Here is a 22,386-nt window from a genome sequence, read left to right as displayed (position 1 = left end):
GCTTTAATATGACAGAAGCGGGCTGCCATGAAAAAGAGCCGTCTTAAACAAGGAAGAGTTCTTGGATTAAAAAACACATGACTTCTAAACTAATGAAACTCAATAGAGGCAGGAGATAACAGATTTGCCACTGCCTGAAGCCAGACTGGTCCATTCCAGGATGGGCTGGAAGAAATCTCCCAAAATTCAGAGGAAAGGAGGAGGTAATTCCATGAAAAGAAGGGAAAAGGCAGAGATGCAGAATCTTTCTCAGAACATTGAAAAATATACATGTAATAGCATTTCCAGAGAAGATGAATAAGAAGAAAATAGCATGGAAATTCTTGAAAAGATATTTTGCACAGCTGCAGAAAGGCCCATATCAAACTTGAAATCATTCATCAAGTGCCAGAAACTACTACTGCAGTGGGTAGAGGTGGGGGCCCCAGAAGTAACTGGGTAAAATTTCTAAATTTCAAAGGTAGATACATACTGTATGGTGTATTTGAAAGTTGCTAAGAGAGTAGATCTTAAAAGTTCTAATCATAGGAAATAAACATAATTTGTGTGGCATGGATGTTAACTAGACTTACTGTGGTGATCATTTTGCAGTATGTACAAACATCACATCATTACATTGTACTCCTGAAACTAATATAATATTATATGTTAATTACACCTCAATGTAAACCACCACCAAGGCCAAGGGGCGGCGGGGGGGATGGGGTGAGTGGTGGAGTGGGAGTCTGGGGTTAGCAGATATACATTTTTATATATGGAATGGATAAACAACAAGGTCCTACTGTATTTCACAAGGAACTATAGTCAGTATCCTGTGATAGACCATAGTGGGAAAGAATGTAAAAAAGAATGTGTATATAGTATATGTATAACTGAATCACTTTGCTGTACACAGCAGGAACTTACACATTGTAAACCCACTATACATCAATAAATTAAAACTACCACAACAATACAAATACAAAGATAGATATAAATGTATATAAGTACTGTTCAGAGAAAAGAAGTTTCTCTCTGAAGAAAAGCTGATTCCCTCAAGCTTCCTTTTTGCAATAAGGTAATAAAGTTTCGAGCAATATTTACAGAGCTCAATGGAAACAGGTTGTAACTCAAGTGGGACTCAAAAACTCTGCATCTGGTCTAACATTCACAAACAAGGATGAAAAATAAGGGATTTTTAAACATGCAATGAACTGAAAAGGTTTATCAGGTACCCATTTGCTAAAAAAATTATTCTTCCCAAGAGAAATAAAAATCAAAATAAAGAACAAGTAAGAAGATTTTCTATAGGATCTTGGGGTAGGAAAGGATTCCTTAAACATGATACCAAAAATTCTCACCTTAAAGGAAATCATTATAAATCGTATTACTTAACAATAAAAGACTTTGGTTTATGAGATAATATCATTAAGAGAATAAAAAAGCAATCCTTAGAGTGGGAGAAGTTACTTGCAAAAACCATATAATAGTCAAAGACCCAACTCCAGAATACGTAAAGAGTTCTGCAATACAACAGGAAAAAGGCAGGAAACTCAAAGGAAAAATGGGCAGGGGACCTGAACGGTCACCTTACCACAGAAGGAATCCAAATGGCCAAGGAAATATGAAAAGTTGCTGAACCTATAAGTCATCCAATTGATGCCAGGCGATTTTACCAAATCGCCAGGGAATACCAATTTTACCAATTTACCAGGGAATACCAAAACAATCCACAGCATGGGTAAAACTGAAAAAGACGGGCAAAACCAAGTGTTGGTGGGGACATAGCTCAGCCAAAGCTCATGTATTTTGATGGGAGGGGGATGCGGACAAGCCTCTCAGAAAGCTGTTTTTCCATCATGGGCTACGACTTAACAGTAGGCAAACACCATGACTCAACAATTTCACGCGTTCAACAAAAATACCACGACCCAACAATTTCACATGTTCAACAAAAATGTAAGGAGACTTCCCTTGGAGGTTCAGTGATTAAGACTCTGTGCTGCCACTGCAAGGGGCATGGGTTCAATGCCTGGTTGGGGAATTAAGATTCCACATGATGCAAAACTCAGCCAAAAAAATAAATTAAAAAAAAAAAAAATTGGTAATGTCTGTACCAAAACGCATGTGCTAGGATGTTTGTATCAGCAACATTTCCAATTGTCAAAAATTGGAAACAACTGACATGTCCATCAACAGTAGAGAGGATAAATAAAAGGTGATACAGATGTGCATGGATGCCTACCACTTTCTCTCTTCTGTGTACTAGCTAATTCTCATTCTTTTAAAAAATTAGCTCAAATATCTCTCCTCTTGAAAAATCGGTCCTTTAAATTTCTGTCTGCTCTGGTCTTGTGCATCTTCTTCCTCACATGGCCATGCCCCTTGATAGGCGATGCCTGGATTCAGTCTCCATTTTCTCATTCCCCTCACATTTTTTTTTTCTTTTTTTGGCCATGCTGCATATGACCTGTGGGATCACAGTTCCCCGACCACGACAGTGAAAGCTTAGAATCGTAACTACTAGGCCACCAGGGAATGGCCTCTTCATTGCCTTTCAATTCCTTGGTCCACATCCACTTGGCTTTTCCAATGCACACATGATGCTCTCACCTTGGTTACCGACCATTCACCTCCTTAGTATTAAATCAAACAGTACTCTTTGTTCCTTACCTTACAGAAACAGCAGCACCAGACAGGATTGAAGATTCTCTCTTTCTACCACCTTGGAGCCTGGGATACTTCCTTCTTCCGGTCTTCTTCCTTGTTTCCTAGTCCCGCCCCTTCCTCCCCTCTGCCAATAGCGAACCGTGTTGGTGGTCCTCGGCATCCCCTTTTCTTATCACTCCACAGGTTGTGTAGGTCACAGCCATCCTCATGATTTCAGTGACCTTCTGAATGCTGTTATCTCCCATCTCTAAATCTCTGTGCAAAGGACTCTGAGGTCCAGACCTCTCTAGTGAATGCTTTTGACTTGAGTGTCCTACAGGCGACAGACACTCAGATTCACAATTTTTCGTATTAAGGTTACTCACTCTGGCCTTTTGCCTCTGTGAATGGAATTAACATACGCTGGACATTCACCTGGGCTTCCTAGGTGGTGCTAGTGATAAATAACCTGTCTGCCAATGCAGGAGACATAAGTGATGCGGATTCCATCCTGGGTGGGAAAGATCCCCTGGAAGAGGGCCTGGCAATCTATTGCAGTATTCTTGCCTGGAGAACTCCAGAACAGAGTAGCCTGGTGGATTATAGTCCATGGAGGTACAAAGAGTCAGACATGACTGAAGCAACTTAGCATGCACACACGGATATCCACCTCTCTCTCCCAAATCTGAAACCTCTCTCTCCTTTGCCATTCCCATCCCATGATCAAGTCCCATACTTTCCATTCTATTAACATGTTTCAAAACTACCTTAGTCTCTATTCTGACAGTTGTTTTTCTTAGTTGAGTCACCAACTACTTTGGCTGGTTTATTAAGGAATCTTAAGTCACTACTTTCACTCCAACCCCTACCATCACTCCATCATTTCTTCTGTACTGAATTCAGTATGTTGAATTTCCCTTGAAGTTCTTACATCTGTAGAATAAGGAGGGCACCAGTGATTTATCAAACTAATTCACAATTTACTACGTGTATTTTAATAGCATATACATAATTGTAGACTCACTAATGTCCTCATTTGATTAGTGTGGGTGAGATGTACAGTGTATGAGATCAGAAGCACTGCAGATAAGTACAATGTGATCCCTGGTTCTGCCAGGTTTCAGATGTGTAACCTTAAGTGATTAACTCAGCCTTTCTGGACTCAGTTTCTTCATCTGTAGACTGGGGGTGATTGTGATACTGTTTCATGGTACCATTGTGGGGATTTTACAAAATAACAGCACAATGCCTGGTACATTGCAGAATCAAGAAAAAAAGCTTTCATCTCTCTCTAAAATAAACATTTTATTTAAAAATATACATATATTTTTTAAAAAAGAACACATGCCAACTTTGGTATTTAGCCATTGCTTCTTTTCTCTTCCTGGTCACCCACATTTCTTCCTAGTTATGTATAGTTGAGCGAAGGAGCCGACATGAAAGCTCCACCACATGGGGTCCCTGCAGAGAACATATGCTGGCTCTTTGGATTTCTTTGCAAAGTGCCTCTTTGTGTTTCCAGGAGGCAGGATTTCAAGCACCCAGCTGTGCACTGCCCTCTTTCCTAGCTGCAGGCACGTTGGAGAGAACTCTGGGGAGCAGTGTGGCTTCCCTTCCTTTGGAAAACATTACAGCAGCCTCCAGGATCCCCATCATTCTATGACCTTCTCCCCAAAACCCTCTGGAGCTGTTAAAGCACACACAGGGAGCTCACAAGGCCAAAGGTGATTGAAGTAAGCACAAGAGACCACCAGGAGTTTGTCTTAATCCATAGAATGCTAGAACCGTAGATTCCACCAACTCCTACCATCAGAAGGGAACTTCTTCATGTTATCAAACCCAATGAGTCTATAGCAATTTCCCTGGGAGGTAATAGAGAAATTTTTCTCGGATCTCTTCCGGTCTTAAAGTCATTTCCTAATGCATAGTCTCACTCTAGCCAGGGCTCCTCTGAAAATGTGGATTCCAGAATCAAACCCAGCTCCTCACCACACTGAGCAGCTCTCTAGCTTATAGGACTGTCTTGTTTTGTGGCTAGCAATATCATCTAATAAAGCACTAGTTGAGTTTCCTCATCTCAACTGCCCTGCTGGTTTCTACTGGATTTATAAGAAAACTTAAGACTCCAGACTCTTTCACTCTGAGTTCTCTCACAGCTGACAGCAAACTTGGTGCATCTGTTGACCACAGCCAAGCCCTGAAGGGGGGCCAAGCTGCCCTCACAATCCTGCAGCTTTTTTTCCCTAAAAGATAGAGGCTCTTCATGGGCACTGTACCCTCTAAGTGTCCCTTTTGTCCAGAGAGCTTGTTCTGAAGATCAAGATGAAGGCATAGGACAAAATAATAATACGTTTCCTTTATACTTCTCTGATTTTCCAAATGTTTCTGTATCTGGCAATGAAGACAAATCCTAAAAGCTCAAACAGATGTTTTAAGTGGTAGAAAGACATCTAAGTCATATGATGCTGCTGTTTGATCACAGAAGAAAAAAAAAATGTCAGCATGGGTGTAGGTTTTAGCTAAAAAGCCGCTTCCCCTTTGGGAAAACGAAGACCCCCCCTTGTCATCAAAGGTAAAGGGATTCCGGTTGGAAGACTTGGAAATTAGCAGGGTTCTTGCAACCTCCCAGTCCCTCAAGATGGGAACCATCTGTGCAGAGTCTACGTGGTACTGGACATCTGGGACAGGGGATGTGCTCTGCACAGGTAAGACATCAAGTTACTATCTGCTGGATGAGTAAATCTGACGCAGGAGTTTTCGGCCAAACCAGCACTGGTTTCTAGAAGAGGTGATAGAAACCTCTTTAAGAGGTCTTTAGAAAAGACTGTCTTGAATGCTTGGGATAGGTTTTTGATTCCCCCCCCCCCCCACCCCTTTGGTTCAGATTGGAGATAAATGTTTCTGGATGGCAAAGGCCACCAGTTCACAGACCCTTGATTGTTCAACTGAACACCCTCCTGCTTTCCTTATCTGCCGGGGCGATCACTTCATGAAGAGAATGGTTTCTCAGTCCAAGCTTTTCGATTTCTTTTTCATAACATAATGTCTCAGCCGAACTGAGAGGCTGTGACCTGACCTTCCTTCCTTTCCTCCTTCTTTCCTTCCTTCCTTCTCTCCTTTCCCCCTTCCTCTCCCTTTCCTTCTAGTAGAATGTGTATCATCTCAATAGCACTGTTAGAAGCAGGGCTTCTACTGAGCACAGGCTTAATGGAAGGACAGAGGAACTTCCTGAATCCGTGGGATAAGGGTGAACCCACAGGACTGCACCAGAGTTGGCAGCAGCTGCAAATGTCTGCAGGTCAGCTTTGCCACAGGGTAGTCCTGGGGACCTTGAGAGGACCACATGTGGTCAATTTCAGGCTCTAAGAGCCTTAAGAAACTTGACCGTGGCCATCTTCTTAAGTCTCTGTACATCTTTTAGTCATGCCCAATTTGTCACCAGAATAGAAGACACAATTAAGAGTTTAAAAGAACTTAAAAAAAAAAAATCCCTTATAGGAAATATAAATTAACACAGATGATCAGGGAGCAACCAGCTTCATCAACCTTTTCCCAATTATCCTCAGTTTTATCTTTCAAATCTCACATCTGATCTAAGGAAAGAGAGCGTGAAGATGGTGGGTGGGGGTTGTGGGTGGAGGTTGAAAGCAATGATCCTGGAGTCTGCTCCGGGTTGTGTGCCGGTTTGTAGCAGCAAATATCTTTCGTTAACTGTGAGGCATATATGTCAGTGCCAGATAATAGCCTAAAAATATCCCAATGAAAATGCATAGTCTTACAAAGACAGGGGCCTCCTAGCCAAGTCTAGCCCTTCAGACAGAAATACCCAAAGGGACAAAATAATCGACACTCAGACCAGAGTCTCAGAGATTGCTGTGAGGTTGTTTTCCAAAGGAAGGGGAATAAAAATAAGATTAAAAAATTCACACAACTTGGCACATGAGAAGCGGACTGACCAGCGAGCTTTGTCAAGATCCCCCCCGCAAAATGTCAACGTCTGAGGAACACACAAAGGTGAGGAATGTGTCAGGAAGGTTTCCTTCCCCATAGCTTCATCATCAAAGAAGAGATGGCAATTTTCCCCTCAGGATCTTTGGTTTTGATGACAGACATCAAAGCAAAGTGGAAAATGTACCGTGTGGCTCTTTTAAAGCACAAGGCTGATGAAGGAATGTAAAACGACGGTCGCCTTCCACCGCTGCTCTCTGTGAGAGGAGGCAGTACCCTTCCAGTGACCAAAGGTGAATGCTCCCTGTCTCTTCACATCACAGTCGCTGTCGAGACGGGCTTGTTCATCGTAAGCAGCTGGCTGTGCGTCACTGGGTTGGAGCCGTGAGTCATACGTCGAAGCAACTTGCAGTCTGGGTGATGAATCGGGAATGCGCGGTGAGAAAGGCCAAGATCATTTCACAGCAGATGGAGGCTTAAAGGCTTTTGGTATAGAACTCCGTTGCACTGCCTTGAAGATACACACACATACACACATGTGTATGTATATGTACATATGGATGTGTATATATGGATGCACATATCCACACATACCTATAGACACACATACATATACATATGTATATATCTATACACACATGCATATGTGTGTGTGTGTATATATATATATACATATACATATATAATATAGATATTCCCCTCCTCCCCTCCCCACCCCCCAGTAAGATGCGGCAGCTTTCAGAGTAGCAATCACCAAAAACACTGTGTTCACACATGTTAACAGGTTAACAATGGAATGACTTCTAAATCTTTTTTTTTTTTTTCAAAAAGAGAACTTCTAAAATCACAACATGTTTGGTTATTTTCTCCATAAGTGCACAGTGAACAATTTTTTTTTACAAAAGAAGAAAACAGTGCCTTAGTGATTTAAATAAAAAATAAAAACAGCGAGAGCTACCTTCTACAGCATGCAACACTATGAATCTGTGCATTAGAACCACAGTGAGCCTTAGAGACGATCCTGCAATTTAAGTTTTCAACTCCCAGCAAAAGCAGGGGAAGTGGCGAGGAATGCACAGGAGACCATCGTCTTTTTTTCCTTCCATCCTTTCGACGTGCGATTGTGTTTTCTTTCAGAAACGCAGACCTAAAATACCCTTTCCTTGGAACTATACTTTGTATTTACCTTTACAACATAACGAGTTCCGGTTTTCCCCAGAGCAACCCAAATCAGTGACTGCCAACCAAATGGGGGTAGGGGGAGCTTCATGACTGTGGATGGAATCATTGGTTTCTTTCCTTCGATTTCTTTCTTTTGACTTCCTTTTACAGCAAGTTATTATGCAGATGGAGAATGAGTTACCCGGGAGAACCTTGACTTTCAGCTTTTTAACGTATGGTTTTATTAGCAGTAGGACAGCTGGTAAATGGATGAAATCCTCTTCTCCCAATGTTGGGGCAGAGAAAGGGAGATCTTCAAAAGAGGGGAGAGAAAGGATGGAGAATTTGAAAGAAAAGTATAGAGTGGGGGAAAGATAATGGAGGTGAACCCCTCCTTCCAATAAGAAAATAAAAAGAGAAGCCGAACGTCCATAAATAATCACCCTGTTATATGAATAGCAACCCACTGTGTTTATTCCCATCATACGTGAAATGATGTTCTTTCATGCTGTCTGCCTTATTCCTGATAACAGTTTCTTGAGACCAGAGAGATACTTCTGATTTGCTTACATGGTCGTCTCTAGCCTTTGACACTAAGGAGGCTGTGCTGGAGAATGGCAGGAGGTTTTGTCTCTCTCTTGCTTCAGGGTTCTCTTCTGTTTCACAGTGCTCAACACCATGGCGGGGATTCCCAGGTGGCTCAGTGGTAAAGAATCCACCTGCCAATGCAGGAGACCCAAATTCGATCCCTGGGTGGGGAAGATCCCACGGAGGAGGACATGGCAACCCACTCCAGTATTCTTGCCTGGGAAATCCCACGTACAGAGGAGTCTGGCGGGCTACAACCCAGGGCATCACAAAGAGTCGGACACAACCAACCGAGCGACCGAGCACACACATCACCACGGAGACAGTGACAGTGATCCGGCCACTGGTTAAGAAAGGGAAATTTCAGGTGGGGTTCTTTGGGCCAAAGGTAGGTGGGTTGTTTTCAGTGACCACATGGAGTCCTGGGTACAGGGTTGGGGTCACTGTAGGGGGTGGCTTTGTGGCCAAGGGATACTGAGGTCACTTCACTTCCCTGGGAATGGATTGGTCCTGTCCCTCTGTTCTGCTTTAAGAACCTGACACTGGGCCTGACCTCTATTTTGAAAGGCGGGTGACGGAGACAGGAGAAGCAGCCTTCAGGGGTACGACTTCCATCACCTTTGAAGGACTGGTTTCTGTGGGTTCCCCAGAGAGCTTACAACTTCTTTCCATGGTAAGAGTAACAAATTCATGAGAAAAGCTTACAAAGTGAGATTATGCCCCAACAGTGCCTGAAAAAAAATACAAGCTAGAAAAAAAGGTTAGTGTTTGAAAGGCATTGGAAGAAAATTTTTTTTTGCATTCTTGATCTGAAAAAACATAATTTTGAAGGCATTGCAGAAATCAATAACGGTCACTGAATGTTGGCAAAAATTACACTATCCATCTATTAAAAAAAAAAGACTCCTGTTTGTTCTTTCTGGTCGTCACAGAAGTCTCCACGCTTGTTTTTCATTCTCTCCAGCTCCTCCTCTCCTTCTTCCTCCTCCCTCTTCTTCCTCTCCTCCTCTTCTAGCTCCTCCTTCTTTGGGAGAATGTAAATATTTGTGGTCATGTGCTTTCCCCGATGGGATTCCTCTTGGCCTTCCTTAGCACTTCATCAGGTATTTACCACTGCTGTAAGTGGAGGTCCATGGGGGAATTCAGATTGAGATCCGTGACATCCAGGAAATCAATGTTGAAGATGCTGGGGCCCCCGGTAGATAGGGAGCTGAAGCTTGGGGTCGAGCTGGGCGGCGTGAGGTCCAGCCACTCCATGCTTTCCCAAGGAGATTCTGTGAAGCTTAAGGGCAGCCCACTGCTGTCCACAGAGGAGGGTGAAAACTGAGTCTGCATGGGGGACAGGGGGCCCGGCAGGATCTCGTGTGCATTGAAGAGGTCTTCCGCAGCCTTCCCTGAGAATCCATCCATCATCCCGTCGAAAGGGGGCTCCTCACTCCCGATTTTCAGAAGGGCGGTGTCGCTCACCTTCCCCAAGGGGCTCTGGGAATTTAATAAGACTTCCAGGTGCTCATCGCTGTCAGCACCGAAGTGATCAAAGGAGAGCTGGCCTCCTGCGGACGCCGGTTCAAAGGCTGCCGAGGACTTGGGGAGGGCACCAGTGGGGCTTCGAGAAGACCCGGGGATCTTTGGGACTCTGTGAAGACATGAATGCTCCTCTCTGGCGTCAGCGGGCATTTCTGTTGGTAAAACACAACAGGAATTGTTCAATCGCTTCTGATCGATCGTGATCATTCAAAGATCGACCAAAGATACATTCAAACTTGAATGAATCTTTGGAATGAATGAATGACTTACAGAAGGAGATGGCCATGCTTCTTGGGTCATGGCTCTTCACCCAGTCTCACCCCTAAACCACTCTATATATTGCAAGTTCTTCCCTTGGGTCTCTCCCCAAACCCTCTTTTGCTGGAAATTCCACTCTGCGATTATCAGACACTCACAGCAGGTGCTTTTACCTGCTCCGCACTGTCACCTGGCTGCCCCTGAAGACTCTGCACCCTCACTAGACCCGCAGTGGGGGCTCTTTGCTCCCCAGCCAGAAGATGAGTCAAGTCCTTTCCTGCCACCATTGTCTGATCGTTACTCCTCCTCCTTCTTATAACTCCTCAGTGGTTTGGAAGGTCATCCTGCTCTCAAAGTCTCCCCACCCACACCCCCGTCTCCTGGTCCCTCCTCCTCATCCATCAAAAACTACTCCCCGGCTCACTGCCTGTCTTCCACTTCAACTCTTGTCATTCTCCGTGACTTCAGCATCCCGGAAGCAACTTGCTGTCCAGAGGGCCTCTCCATTCCCTGACACCCCATCCCCCTCCATGCAAGTGATGCTGCCATTGCCACTCTGCTGGACACACCCTGGATCTTGTGGCCCCAAACACTGCATCCTCTGAAAGTTCAGCTTCATTCACCATTTCCAACTCCCTGTCCATCGCCTCCCACTCCTCAAGTTCACTTTGTAAGGACCCTCTGACAACAAATTCTCAGCCATTTTGAGTCACCCCAGTCTACTGACTCCACGATTTTGTCACCATCAGACAGCTCCTTCTGGTTTTCAGTTATTTATTTATTTTGGCCACTATACACGACATGCAGGATCTTAGTTCCCTGAACCAGAGATCGAACCTGCCTTCCTTGCAGGGGAAGCACAGCATCATAAGCACTGGACCACCAGGCAACTTCCTGGCTTCCACCTCTTTCCTTGTGCAGTCTGTACTCTTAATCCACCACTCTAATTACTCTCACATATATCCTTAATCCCCCTGCACTTTTCTTCTATCACCCTACCCCCTTGGCAAAACCCCACACCTGGATGAATCTGACCATCTGTTTTCTCTGAGCCCTTCCAGGATTGGCTGGACTTTTAAGAAAAAAATCGCACAATGAAGTTGCCCAGTTCATTTTTAAATTCATGATGTCAAGCCTATAAAGTGAAAGTGAAGTCGCTCAGTCATGTCCGACTTTTTGCGGCCCCGTGGATTGTAGCCTACCAGGCTCCTCCGTCCATGGGATTCTCCAGGCAAGAATACTGGAGTGGGTTGCCATTTCCTTCTCAAGCCTATAGTCGGCACTTAATACTGCCTAGTAGGGGGCTTCCCAGGTGGCTCTAGTGGTAAAGAACCTGCTAGTAGTAAAGAACCGGCCATCCTGCAGTTGTAAGATGTAAAAGACGCAGGAGATGTAAAAGACGCAGGTTGAATCCCTAGGTCGGGAAGGTCCCCTGGAGGAGCCTGGCGGGCTACAGTCCATAGGGTCGCAAAGAGTCAGACATGACTGAAGCGACTTCGCACGCATGAACTCAGGCACAGAGAGAGGGTGATCCTACTGTTGTTGCTTGTGATCGATTCATCACTGTTCTTTACTGGAATTCCCCAGGTTCCACTCCCACACCCTGTTTGCAGACCTTGCCACTTCATTAAATGGCATTAAATACTTCATTAAAAACATAAGGGTGTCTTCACTGCTCTATTTAAACTGGATAATCAAGGACCTACTGTATAGCACAGGGAACTCTGCTCAGTGTTATCGTGTGGCAGCCAGGACGGGAGGGGAACTTGGGGGGAATGGATACATGTATATCCATGGCTGAGTCCCATTGCTGCTCACCTGAGACTTCCACAATGTTGTTAATCCGTTATACCCCAATACAAAATAAAAAGTTTAAATACAAAATATAATGGTGTCTGATAGGAACCTGCTCATCTTTCCATCATGAAACAATGATACAGACACCTGTGCCCATGTTTTTCTTCTTCCCTCTTGCTACAAGGGAGGAACTGCCTGTTTCCTTGCATGGTGCCCATCTCTCATGCCAGACAGCAAACCCCCTAAAAGTGGAGACTTTGTCTGGTTCAGGGATGGACCTAGTCCGATGCCTGGCCACTTTCTCTCTGAAACTTTCAATGCTGTCACTTAAGCGCTCAGCACTGAAGAATTGATGCTTTTGAACTATGGTGTTGGAGAAGACTCTTGAGAGTCCCCTGGACAGCTAGGAGGTCAAACCAATCCTAAAGGGAATCAACCCTGAATACTCATTGGAAGGACTGATGCCAAAGCTCTAGTACTTTAGTCACCTGATGCAAAGAGCTGACTCATCGGCAAAGACCTTGATGCTGTGAAAGATTGAAGGTAGGAAGAGAAGGGAATGATAGAGGATGAGATGGTTGGATGGCATCACTGACTCAATGGTCATGAGTTTGAGCAAACTCTGGGAGATACTGAAGGACAAGGAAGCCTGGCGTGCTGTAGTCCATGGGGTAGCAAAGAGTTGGACACGACTTAGGGACTGAAAAACAGCAACAACTTAAGGTCTCCAATATGGAGTCTTTTCTTTTTATCCACACATTCTCCTTACAGGATCATAGTCACTTGTGTGCTTTCAAATTTTAGGCACAACTATGTAACTGTTTAGAAAGAAATAAATGAATGACTTAAAAGGAGGCAAAAAAGAACACACTGATCACTGTCACTGCTTGAATGATGTGTGAACATGAAGGGCCCATTGGTGGGAGATTCATTTTGAGTAGACTTGCTTTACCTGCTTCCTTCTTCTCATAATTAAGAAGAGAGGGACATTGGGATTAGAACAGTAAGGGGAAATGGTTTAGCAGGAAAAACATTGGAAAACAAGGACCAAGCTGAAAGATGAAAACTGTTAAAACGACTGCTAGAAAGTCTTCTGAGGACAATGGAACAAAGGTGATGAGGGATCACCCTCTAGGACTTCTTTTATCTGCTCCAAGCATGGACAGGAGGCTCAGAGGCAGGGACGCTCCACCCCGACACGGCTCTTTGGTCCAACTCACAATGAGCATCTGACCTCGGCCCTAAGAGTCCACACCCTAGAGCACACACAGGGGCAGAGCATCCTGATATCTTACCTCCACTTTCAATGAGGACATCCAGGAGTTCATCCATCTGCTGGCTCCGGGTCATTTGCTGTTGCCAATTAACCAAAGGAGAACAGAGAAATTAAAACGTAGCGACTGCTTCTGTGGGAAATCATCGGAAGCAGTATGACAGGTTTTTGAACTAGGTTTGGTTAGCAGTGTTTTTTTTTTCTTAATTGTGGTAAACTACAAACACCATAAAAATTTACCGTCTTAACCATTTCAGAGTATAGTGTGCAAATGCATTAAGTTCATTCACGTGGTTGTGCAACTGGCACCACTGTTCAGCTCTGGAACTTTTTCATCTTGCAAAACTGAAACTCTGACCCCATTAAACACTAACTCCCCATCCCCTCCTCCCTACAGCTCCTGGACGCCACTGTTCTGTTTTCTGTCGCTGTGGATTTGATGACTCTAGGTATCTCATGTAAGTGGACTGATACAGTACCTTTGGGGCTTTCCTAATAGCTCAGTTGGTAAAGAATCAGCCTGCAATGCAGGACACCCTGGTTTGATTCCTGGGTCGGGAAGATCCGCTGGAGAAGGGATAGGCTACCCACTCCAGTATTCTGGCCTGGAACATTCCATGGACTGTATAGACCACGACGGGGTTGCAGAGAGTCAGACACGACTGAGTTGCTTTCACTTTCACAGTGTCTTTCCCTTTATGGCTGGCTTATTTTACTTAGTATAATGTCTTCAAGGTTCATCCATGTTGCAGCAGCTGTCAGAATCTCCTTCCTTGTTAATTCTGAGTAATATTTATTGTGGGGTTTCCCAGGTGGTCCTAGTGATAAAGAACCCACCTGGCAATGCAGGAGACTATAAGAGACTTGGGCTCAACCCCTGGATGGGGAAGATCCCCTGGAGGAGGGCATGGCACCCCACTCTAGTATTCTTGCCTGGAGAATCCCATGGACAGAGGAGGCTGGCCGGGTATAGTCTATGAGGTTGCACAGACTCAGACATGACTGAAGCAACTTAGCACGCAGGCACAATATTCATTGTATGTATAGAATACGTGCTTCATTTATCCATTCATCCTTCAATGAACACTTGGGTTGGTTCCACCTTTTGGCCTTCATGAATACGGACTAAAGGCTGGCTAAAGGTTTTGGTAGCATGTATTTTTGGACAGGAAAACACTAAATAAAACAATCTGACACAACAAGAGAAGGGGGGAAAGGAGGCAGAATGATCCCTAGCCCAGAGTTGTTCAGAGTAAATTCAGTGATTTGAGAAGTTTCCATTCCAGGAGATGGGCACCTTAATATATAAGTAGTATGGCCATTTTTATCACTTTGAAGTGACTTGGCTAAGACACAAAATAAGCCTCAACAATCAAGCATCTTTTCTGATCACAACGGCATGAAACTAGAAATTAATCAGAGAAAAAGCAATGGAAAAAAATGCTTATGTGGAGGCTACACGACATGCTACTAAAACATGAATTGGTCAGTGATGAATTCAAAGAGGAAATTAAAAGATACCTAGAGACAAAGAAAAGTTGGTTTTAGTCTAAAAGTTGGACTATAAAGAAAGCTGAGCATTGAAGAATTGATGCTTTTGAACTGTGATGCTGGAGAAGACTCTCGAGAGTCCCTTGGACTGCAAGGAGATCCAACCAGTCCATCCTAAAGAAAATCAGTCCTGAATATTCATTAGAAGAACTGATGCTGAAGCTGAAACTCCAATACTTTGGCCACATGATGAAAGGAACTGACTCATTGGAAAAGACCCTGGTGCTGGGAAAGATTGAAGGCAGAAGGAGAAGAGGGCAACACAGGATGACATGGTTGGATGGCATCACTGACTTGATGGACATGAGTTTGAGTAAGCTCCAGGAGTTGGTGATGGACAGGGAAGCCTGGCGTGTTGCAGTCCGTGGGGTTGAAAAGCGTCAGACACGACTGAGAGACTGAACTGAACTGAGAGACAAATGTCAGTGAAAACACAAGCATGCAAAATCTATGGGATGCAGCGAAAACAGTTCTTAAGAGGTAGTTCATAGGGATACCGAAATTCCTCAATAAAATAAGGAGAATCTCAAATGAACAACCTAACCTATCATCTAAAACAGTTAGAGGGACTTCCCTGGTGGTCCAGTGGTTGAGACTCTGCACTCCCAATATAGAAGGTGTGGGTCCTATCCCTGGTTGGGGAATCAGATCTCTCATGCCGTGCAGTGTGGCCAAAAAAAATAAAAAAAGCAACTAAGGAAGGGGGCTGGGCAAAAAAAAACAATTAGAAAAAGAGCAAACAAAACCTAAACTCAGCAGAAGGAAGGACATTAAAGATCAGAGGGGAATTACATAAGATAGAGATGAAATAGCAATAGAAAAAATAATCAATAAATCCAAGAGCTGGTTCTTTCAAACAGTGAACAAAATCGACAAACCTTTGGCTCAACAAGAAGAAAGGACCCAAAGAAAGAAAATAAGAAATGAAGTGACTTGGAACTGCCTCCTGTTTGGGTGCTGAGGATGTAGCTCTTGTTTCTCTGGCTCCCCGTCGCACTTGTAGTGAACACACCTTCCCTTCTGGCTCTTCTGAGTTAAGTAAACTCTGTCTGTGGGAGTCCACTTTGCCTGGCCCTCTTCTTTTCTTTTGAAACCACAAAGGAGCCATTTGATGTTTACAGATACCAGGGGATGGGAATGAGGAGGACAACGGCATACATGGACCTCAGTCCCTGGGATCGCTGAGTTTTGAAGCGAGGAAGAAACTTAGAAACAGTTACCCCAGCAATTACTTTCATGTGTTAATATTTGAGTACGTATCTTGTGTCAGGACAATGTGATCAATACTATGTCATCCAGAACCCTTATTCAGTAGATATCATCTTCATTTCATAGAAGAGAAGTTGAATTCTTGACCAGGGTTTGTGGCAATGGCAGCTGGCACCAAGTCTGGGCATTTGGGTGCTAAGTCAATCTCCTCTCTTTCTGCCTCACACAGTGTCTCTACACACACCACGCTTCTTCACAGTGAGCATCTGGACAGTCTGCTTGTTCCAGCGGGGGAGGCAACAGAACCTACACGCGTGAAGCCACGTCATATAAAACAACATGCAGTGAATCAGTCTGTTCTTCCATGAAGATCAAATCGTGCGCTTACCTGCTTCACTGCATCTTCGTAGGATGGCGGCTGGGTTATTTCTGAAACCGTGGAAGTGGACTTGGAAAACGTTGGGGACGGAATTGGAAACTTTGGCCCTGCCTTATCAGAAGAGTGCAGACCCACCATCTGCATGAGTAAAATGCAGAGAAAGACGATCAATCCATGCATCAGACATTGTATATAGCTCCTGTTTTAGAAACTATAGACTCAACTGTAGAAAAAATTGATTAAAAGGGAAAAAAAGAGCTGGGGCTTAAATATATATCACAGAGATGTTACAGATATATATCAATAACAGGGCACATCACTATGGACGAGATGCTGGAGGCAAGTCAGGATGGGAACCTCAGAAATTCATTCCCGTTCTCTAAGGTGCACCCTGTCTGTTGGGAGAAAGCAAGATGAGAAAAGAAAATGAAGCAGTGTCTATCCAGTCCAACACAAAGAGCTCCATCAACCCAGGCATTTCCACAATAATTTACCTCTCAGCCTGTGTCATTCCTAAATGAAAGTGTTAGCTGCTCAATCATATTCAACCCTTTGCACTCCATGGACTGTTGCCCTCCAGGCTCTTCTGTCCATGGGATTTGCCAGGCAAGAATACTGGATCCCCCTTCTCCAGGGGTTCTTGCCAAACCAGGGATTGAACCCAGGTCTCTTGGATTGACGGCAGATTCTTTACCATCTGAGCCACCAGGGAAGCCCATTTCATTCCTAAGTGAGTTGATGTGCATATATTGCTGGAGTGTCTCTTCATAAGCCAGCCCTGTGTGCTATGAGTGTGTTCTGTGAGGGTACTCGGGACATTAGAGAGTCTCTATCCCCAAAGGATACCCTGCTCTGTGGCATGCAGCACTTTTGTGTCATGGCCAACTCATGTCTGCCACCTTTTTTTTTTTTTTAAGACTAATTTTATTTAATTTTTTTGAACTTTTTATTTTGTATTGGGGTATAGCTCTTTAACAAACAATGCTGCGATAGTTTCAGGTGAATAGTGAAGGGACTCAGCCATACATATACATGTATCCATTTTCTCCCAAGCCCCCTTCCCATCCAGGCTGCTACATAAAAGTCTGCCTCCTTTTTGACTACCTTCCCACTGATCCTTGCATTCCCCACATCCTGCATCTTTTACCTCTCTGATTCTCCCACCTGCTGACATGTGTCATCTCCTTCCTTTTACACAGCGACTCCAACTTTCTGCACCTCTCCATTCATTTCCGAGGATCCACTATTTCTCTCATTCTCCACATTTTTTTCCCCATGTGCCCTGACTCCTATCTTCAACTTCACTGAACTTGGTCTGTTTGCCACGCTCTTTTGCAAACCTGCCAAGGCCATTTTAGTTGTCATAATTTCTGGGATGAACCCTGGAAATGATGCCTTGGAGTACTCTCACTTATATCCGTACATCCATTTCTGTCCTTTTCAAGTAGACTTGTTTCAATCCAAAACATCATTTCTTTCTGTTTGAACCTCAACACGGGGAGGAGAGGGGCCCCAGAGAGAGAAGAGGCCAAGCTGGCTCCCAGTTTAAACCTTTCCCCAGGTGCCTACCTTTTGCTGCACACCTGGGCTTTTGGGAGAAGGTTTGCCCCCGGCACCATGACTGCTGTCTGCCGCGGTTCCAGAGAAAGGGGGGTGCAGGCTGGGAGGCTGGGGAGAGAAGCTTGGAGGGTGGCCCTCGTGTGCCCCTGAGTTCTGCGGAGAGGAAGAAGGACAAATGAGATGGCTGGTCCCTGCCCTGGTGTCTTATCTTTCCAAACCTCCCTAAATTCCATCACCAAAGTCTCAAATCCAGCTTTGGACATTTCACCTCCTGTTCACAAACACTCCATGGTTTCCACACATCTACAGTGGAGGGTCCCCACATCTAACCAGGGTGAGTCTTCAAAATGCTCCACGGTCAAGCATTATTCATTTCCCTCTGGGAGCTTACCTGGGTACATGTTCAGTTGCTTCAGTCAGGTCTGATTCTTTATGACCCTATGGACTGTGGCCCACCAGACTCCTCTGTGCATGGGCGTCTCCAGGCAAGAATACTGGAGTGGGTTGCCATGGCCTTCTCCAGGGGATCTTTCCAACCCAGGGATCAAACCCTCGTCTCCTGTATTATAGGTAGATTCTTTACCACTGGGCCACCAGGGAAGCCCTCTGCGAGCTTAAATTCTGCTCATCCAGCCACAACTTGTACATTTTGCTTATGCTTTTTTCACATGGAGTGACCTTTTCCAGATTCTCCTCTTCCAGATCCTCTTCTGAAGTCCAATGGCTTTGCAAGTCCTCGCAGACTCCTCTAGCCCTTCACAGTCGACACCCACTCCCCGAAGGCTCTGTGTAGCATTTAACACCATGCCACTCAGTGATGTTATCCAATATTGCTCTTTGTCTTTTTATTTATTTACTTCTTGCCATGGAATCATTCATGTCTTCAAAGAGTGCTATGTAAGCCATCAATTACTGTACAAGTGGTGGTTCTCCTATATCCTTCACTTGAGCACCTTCTGGTCCAGAGGTATTTCAAGAGCTACTTTTACCTTTGATGCCGAGGACACCACATTGACACCTGTTGTCAATGAGGATGAGAATCATGTTAAATTTCAGCGTCTCCCAGAGTGCTGACTCAGGAGTGAGCATCCTTCATGTGAATGTGTTGCTCTGGTGGGTTCATAAAAGTGTGTCTGCATTACCCCGCCTCATACTCCCAGGATAGAGAATATTCAACGTGAAAGAGGCATACATTTTATTAATAGTATCAGATAATCCTTGGTTGTTGTGGCCCTGGGCAACTGGCTTCACCTCCCTGGGCCTTATTTTCCTCAGTAGTGAAGAATAACAAATTGGAATTCGTAAGGCTATTTTGGAATTCATAAGGACCACCCTGGTGGCTTAGACGGTAAAGCGTCTGCCTACAATGTGGGAGACCTGGGTTGGATCCCTGGGTCCGGAAGATCCTCTGGAGAAGGAAATGGCAACCCACTCCAGTACTCCTGCCTGGAGAATCCCATGGATGGAGGAGCATGGTAGGCTGTAGTTCATAGGGTTGCAAGGAGTCAGACACGACTGAGCGACTTCACTCACTCACTCACTCAAGGCTGTTTTGACAATGAGTTGCTCACATACATACCTCTTTTAAAAAATACATTGTGATTTTTTTTTAAAGATCTTATTGTTATTTTTTTGACTTATTGATAGATTGATTTTGTTGCTCTGGGTATTAGTTTCAGCACATGAGATCTTCAGTGTTAGTTGTGGCATAGGGGATTTGTAGTTGCAACTTGTGGGATCTAGTTCACTGACCAGGGATCAAACCCAGGCCCCCTGCACTGGCAGCATGGAGTCTTAGCCCCTGGACCACAAGGGAAGTCCCATACATGCCCCTTAATACCTGGCACATGGCAGGGATCCAATTAATTTTTCCTCCTATTCCCTTCCTAATAACATAGATTTCAGAACCTTCGTAATTTTCTTTCTCAAAGAGGCTTAGACTTTTCTAATAATTTTTTGGTTTCATGGACAGAGGAAGTCTTGGATGCTCCCCTTGGTCTAGTCTTTGAATCGGATATTCTTCTGAGCCATCCCTACTTTGAATCGGATATCCCTTCTGAGCCCCTCATTCTGCTCCAGCTACACCAGCTTCTTTCTGATCCTGGGCTATCCCACACATGCTCCTAGAACAGGGCCTTTGCACTTGCTGTTCCTCCTTTGCTTATAATGCCTTCAACCCACACACTTACAAGGTTTTCTCCTTTATCCCCTTCAAATGTCCCTGGCCCTTCCATTTAGACTTCCAAACTTCTCATCTCCCTTGTCTGCTTTTTCTCTGTAAGATGTTTCATCTTCTAATATATTAAATACTTTACTTAGATCTTGTTTACTGTCTATCTCCCTATGAGAATAGGGATTTTTGTCTGGCTAACTCAACACTAATCCCCAGAGACTAGAACACAGCCTGGCACACAGTAAGTAAATATTTGCACTTTACAGACCATTACTCAGAGAGAACAGTAAGGTCTGATAACTTTCCCTTTGGCCCTCTTGATGAGTTAATTTGGCCTACAATAAAGCTTGACACCGAGGAGTCCTGGGAACAGCCGCATAAGCCAAATCTGGACCCCAGCTTGTTTTTATAAATAAAGTTTTATTGGAACAGCCATGTGCATTCATTTACCATGTTGTCTATGGCTGCTTTTGGGTTCCAGGGATAGAGCTGAGTGGCTATGACAAAGACTGTACATTCCACAAAGAAATAACATTTATCACCTAGCTCTTTGCAGCACAAATTTGCCATCCTTGTCTCGTGAGTTTGTCCAACCATAAAGGCTTGTGGATCGTGGTGCCCGCGAGTTACTATTAGACTTTTAGCAAACCCTCCCCGTGCAAAGTTCCAAGGTCAGCTAGTTAGCAGTTGCAAATTTGCATTGCACTTTCAGGAAGAGCAGGGGGCCAGTTCTTACCTGCGCAGTGCACACCTGGCCGCCGACAGGAGAGGAGACCCTGTGTTCTTCTCCTTGGGCGCCTGATGACGGGGGAAGGAAGTAATGGTTGTTCGGCGACGGGGGCAAACTGATGTGCTGCGGGCTTTTCACAGCCCCGAGGGGCGAATGCTGCGGTGAGCACTGCGGGCTGAGGAATGTGGAAGACAGGACGTTGGTCTGACCCGAGGGCTCTGCACAGTGAGTGCTCCCCAGGGGCAGGAGCTGAGCGTCTTCGCGAGGCGGCGGCAGCTGGCCCTCCGAGCCGGGGCTCTGTCTTTTCACGGCCGTTTGCCGGGATGAGAAAGGACAGCTGGACACGGCGTCCTCCTGCTTGATGGGGGCGGCCGGGAAGGGCGGCGGCTTCTTGTCGGGACAGCCGCTCCTCTTGTGCTGCTGCAGCTGCAGCCTCAGCTCCTCCACCTGCCTCTGTTCCTGCTGGAGCTTCCAAGTGAGCTCGTTGATCACCTTCTGCTTCTCCACCAGCATCTTGTCCTTCTCCGAGTCTAGCCCGTCCAGCTCCGGAAGCATGGAGCTGCCGTTCAGACTGCCCATGAGGGTTTCCTCGGCGCACGCGGGCACCGGGGAGGGATGCAGGCCGAAGGATGGGGAGGCGTCATTGAAGGTGTCCGGCAGGGACCCCGCCACCGACAGGTCAGACGAGGCGGGCGAGATCGGGGGGCTGGAGCTAGTGCTGCCGAAGTGGTAGAAGCCGTTGGACAGGGCGCCGGTGGAGGGGGAGGACTGGTAACTGGGCAGCGCATTGCTGGGCGTCACCGGAAAGGTGACCGTCGTGATGTCACCGAAGTTGGGCACAGGGTTCCCAGAGCAGTCCTGGAAGGGCCGGAGTCGGTCCATGAGGGCCGTCTTGGTACCGGACACGGGCAAACCTCGTATTCGAAGCTGTTGTCTTAACTCAGAGACCTGAAGGAGCCAGACCGGCATTAGTACTGGTTAGTGACAATCTGTTTTTTTCCTAAAGTATTGTTACGGCAGCTTTAAGATGTCACAAATGGAATCTAACATGTCCCCATATTTGTTTCCGATTTTGATATCATCTTGCACATTTTTAATGATTTGAAAAAAAATCATACACCATGTTTTCACAGTCTCAGATTACAGAAACATCCAGCTCAGATGAACCACAGGGGTCACCTGGTCCACCACTTTGCAACCCCCATCCTGGTCCTTGCCCCCACTTAACAGGTGAGAAAGCTGATACCTGCCTGGGTTTAGACATCAACACTTAACCAACAACACAGGACAGCCTGACATGCCAGGACCTCTGTGCCCTTGGTGAACATCCTGCTCACCCCATCTTCCACACCTGGCAAAAGCATTAGAGCAGAGCCATTCCCCCCCATGGGGTTCCTGATTCAGCAGGTCTGGGTTGGGCACTGAGAATCCAGATCTTGAAGAAGTTCCCGGAGGATGCTGTCAGTGCCAGGACCAGGCTTTGAGCATCACAGTTCTGCGTTACCATGAATGTCCTAATTTTAGTCACTGGCTGGATAACAGTCATATACTGAGAGAAGTGTGTGCAGAGATGAGACCATCAGTTCAAATCCTGGCCCCGCCTT

The 22,386-nt window shown here is 45.3% G+C and overlaps 1 protein-coding gene across 7 annotated transcripts in view; it reads right to left on the bottom strand.

The window, feature by feature from the left end:
* Positions 1 to 3,914: 3,914 nt before the first annotated feature.
* Positions 3,915 to 22,386, bottom strand: part of MYOCD (myocardin) — a 95,891-nt gene continuing 77,419 nt past the window's right edge. For 6 of the 7 annotated variants that reach the window (XM_043903882.1, XM_043903879.1, XM_043903885.1 and 3 more), the window contains 5 exons: positions 20,789 to 21,730; positions 17,889 to 18,032; positions 16,329 to 16,457; positions 13,203 to 13,260; positions 3,915 to 10,004 (listed from right to left, as the gene is read on the bottom strand). In XM_043903882.1, the coding sequence (XP_043759817.1) occupies positions 9,433 to 10,004; positions 13,203 to 13,260; positions 16,329 to 16,457; positions 17,889 to 18,032; positions 20,789 to 21,730 (1,845 nt within the window). In that variant the 3' untranslated portion in view covers positions 3,915 to 9,432. The remainder of the gene's footprint in view (positions 10,005 to 13,202; positions 13,261 to 16,328; positions 16,458 to 17,888; positions 18,033 to 20,788; positions 21,731 to 22,386) is intronic. The other variant, XM_043903881.1, reaches the window with a different exon arrangement.

The sequence above is a fragment of the Cervus elaphus genome, chromosome 5 (genome assembly GCF_910594005.1).
Source record: "Cervus elaphus chromosome 5, mCerEla1.1, whole genome shotgun sequence".
NCBI lineage: Eukaryota > Metazoa > Chordata > Mammalia > Artiodactyla > Cervidae > Cervus > Cervus elaphus.
This window is presented reverse-complemented; position numbering and strand designations above follow the sequence as displayed.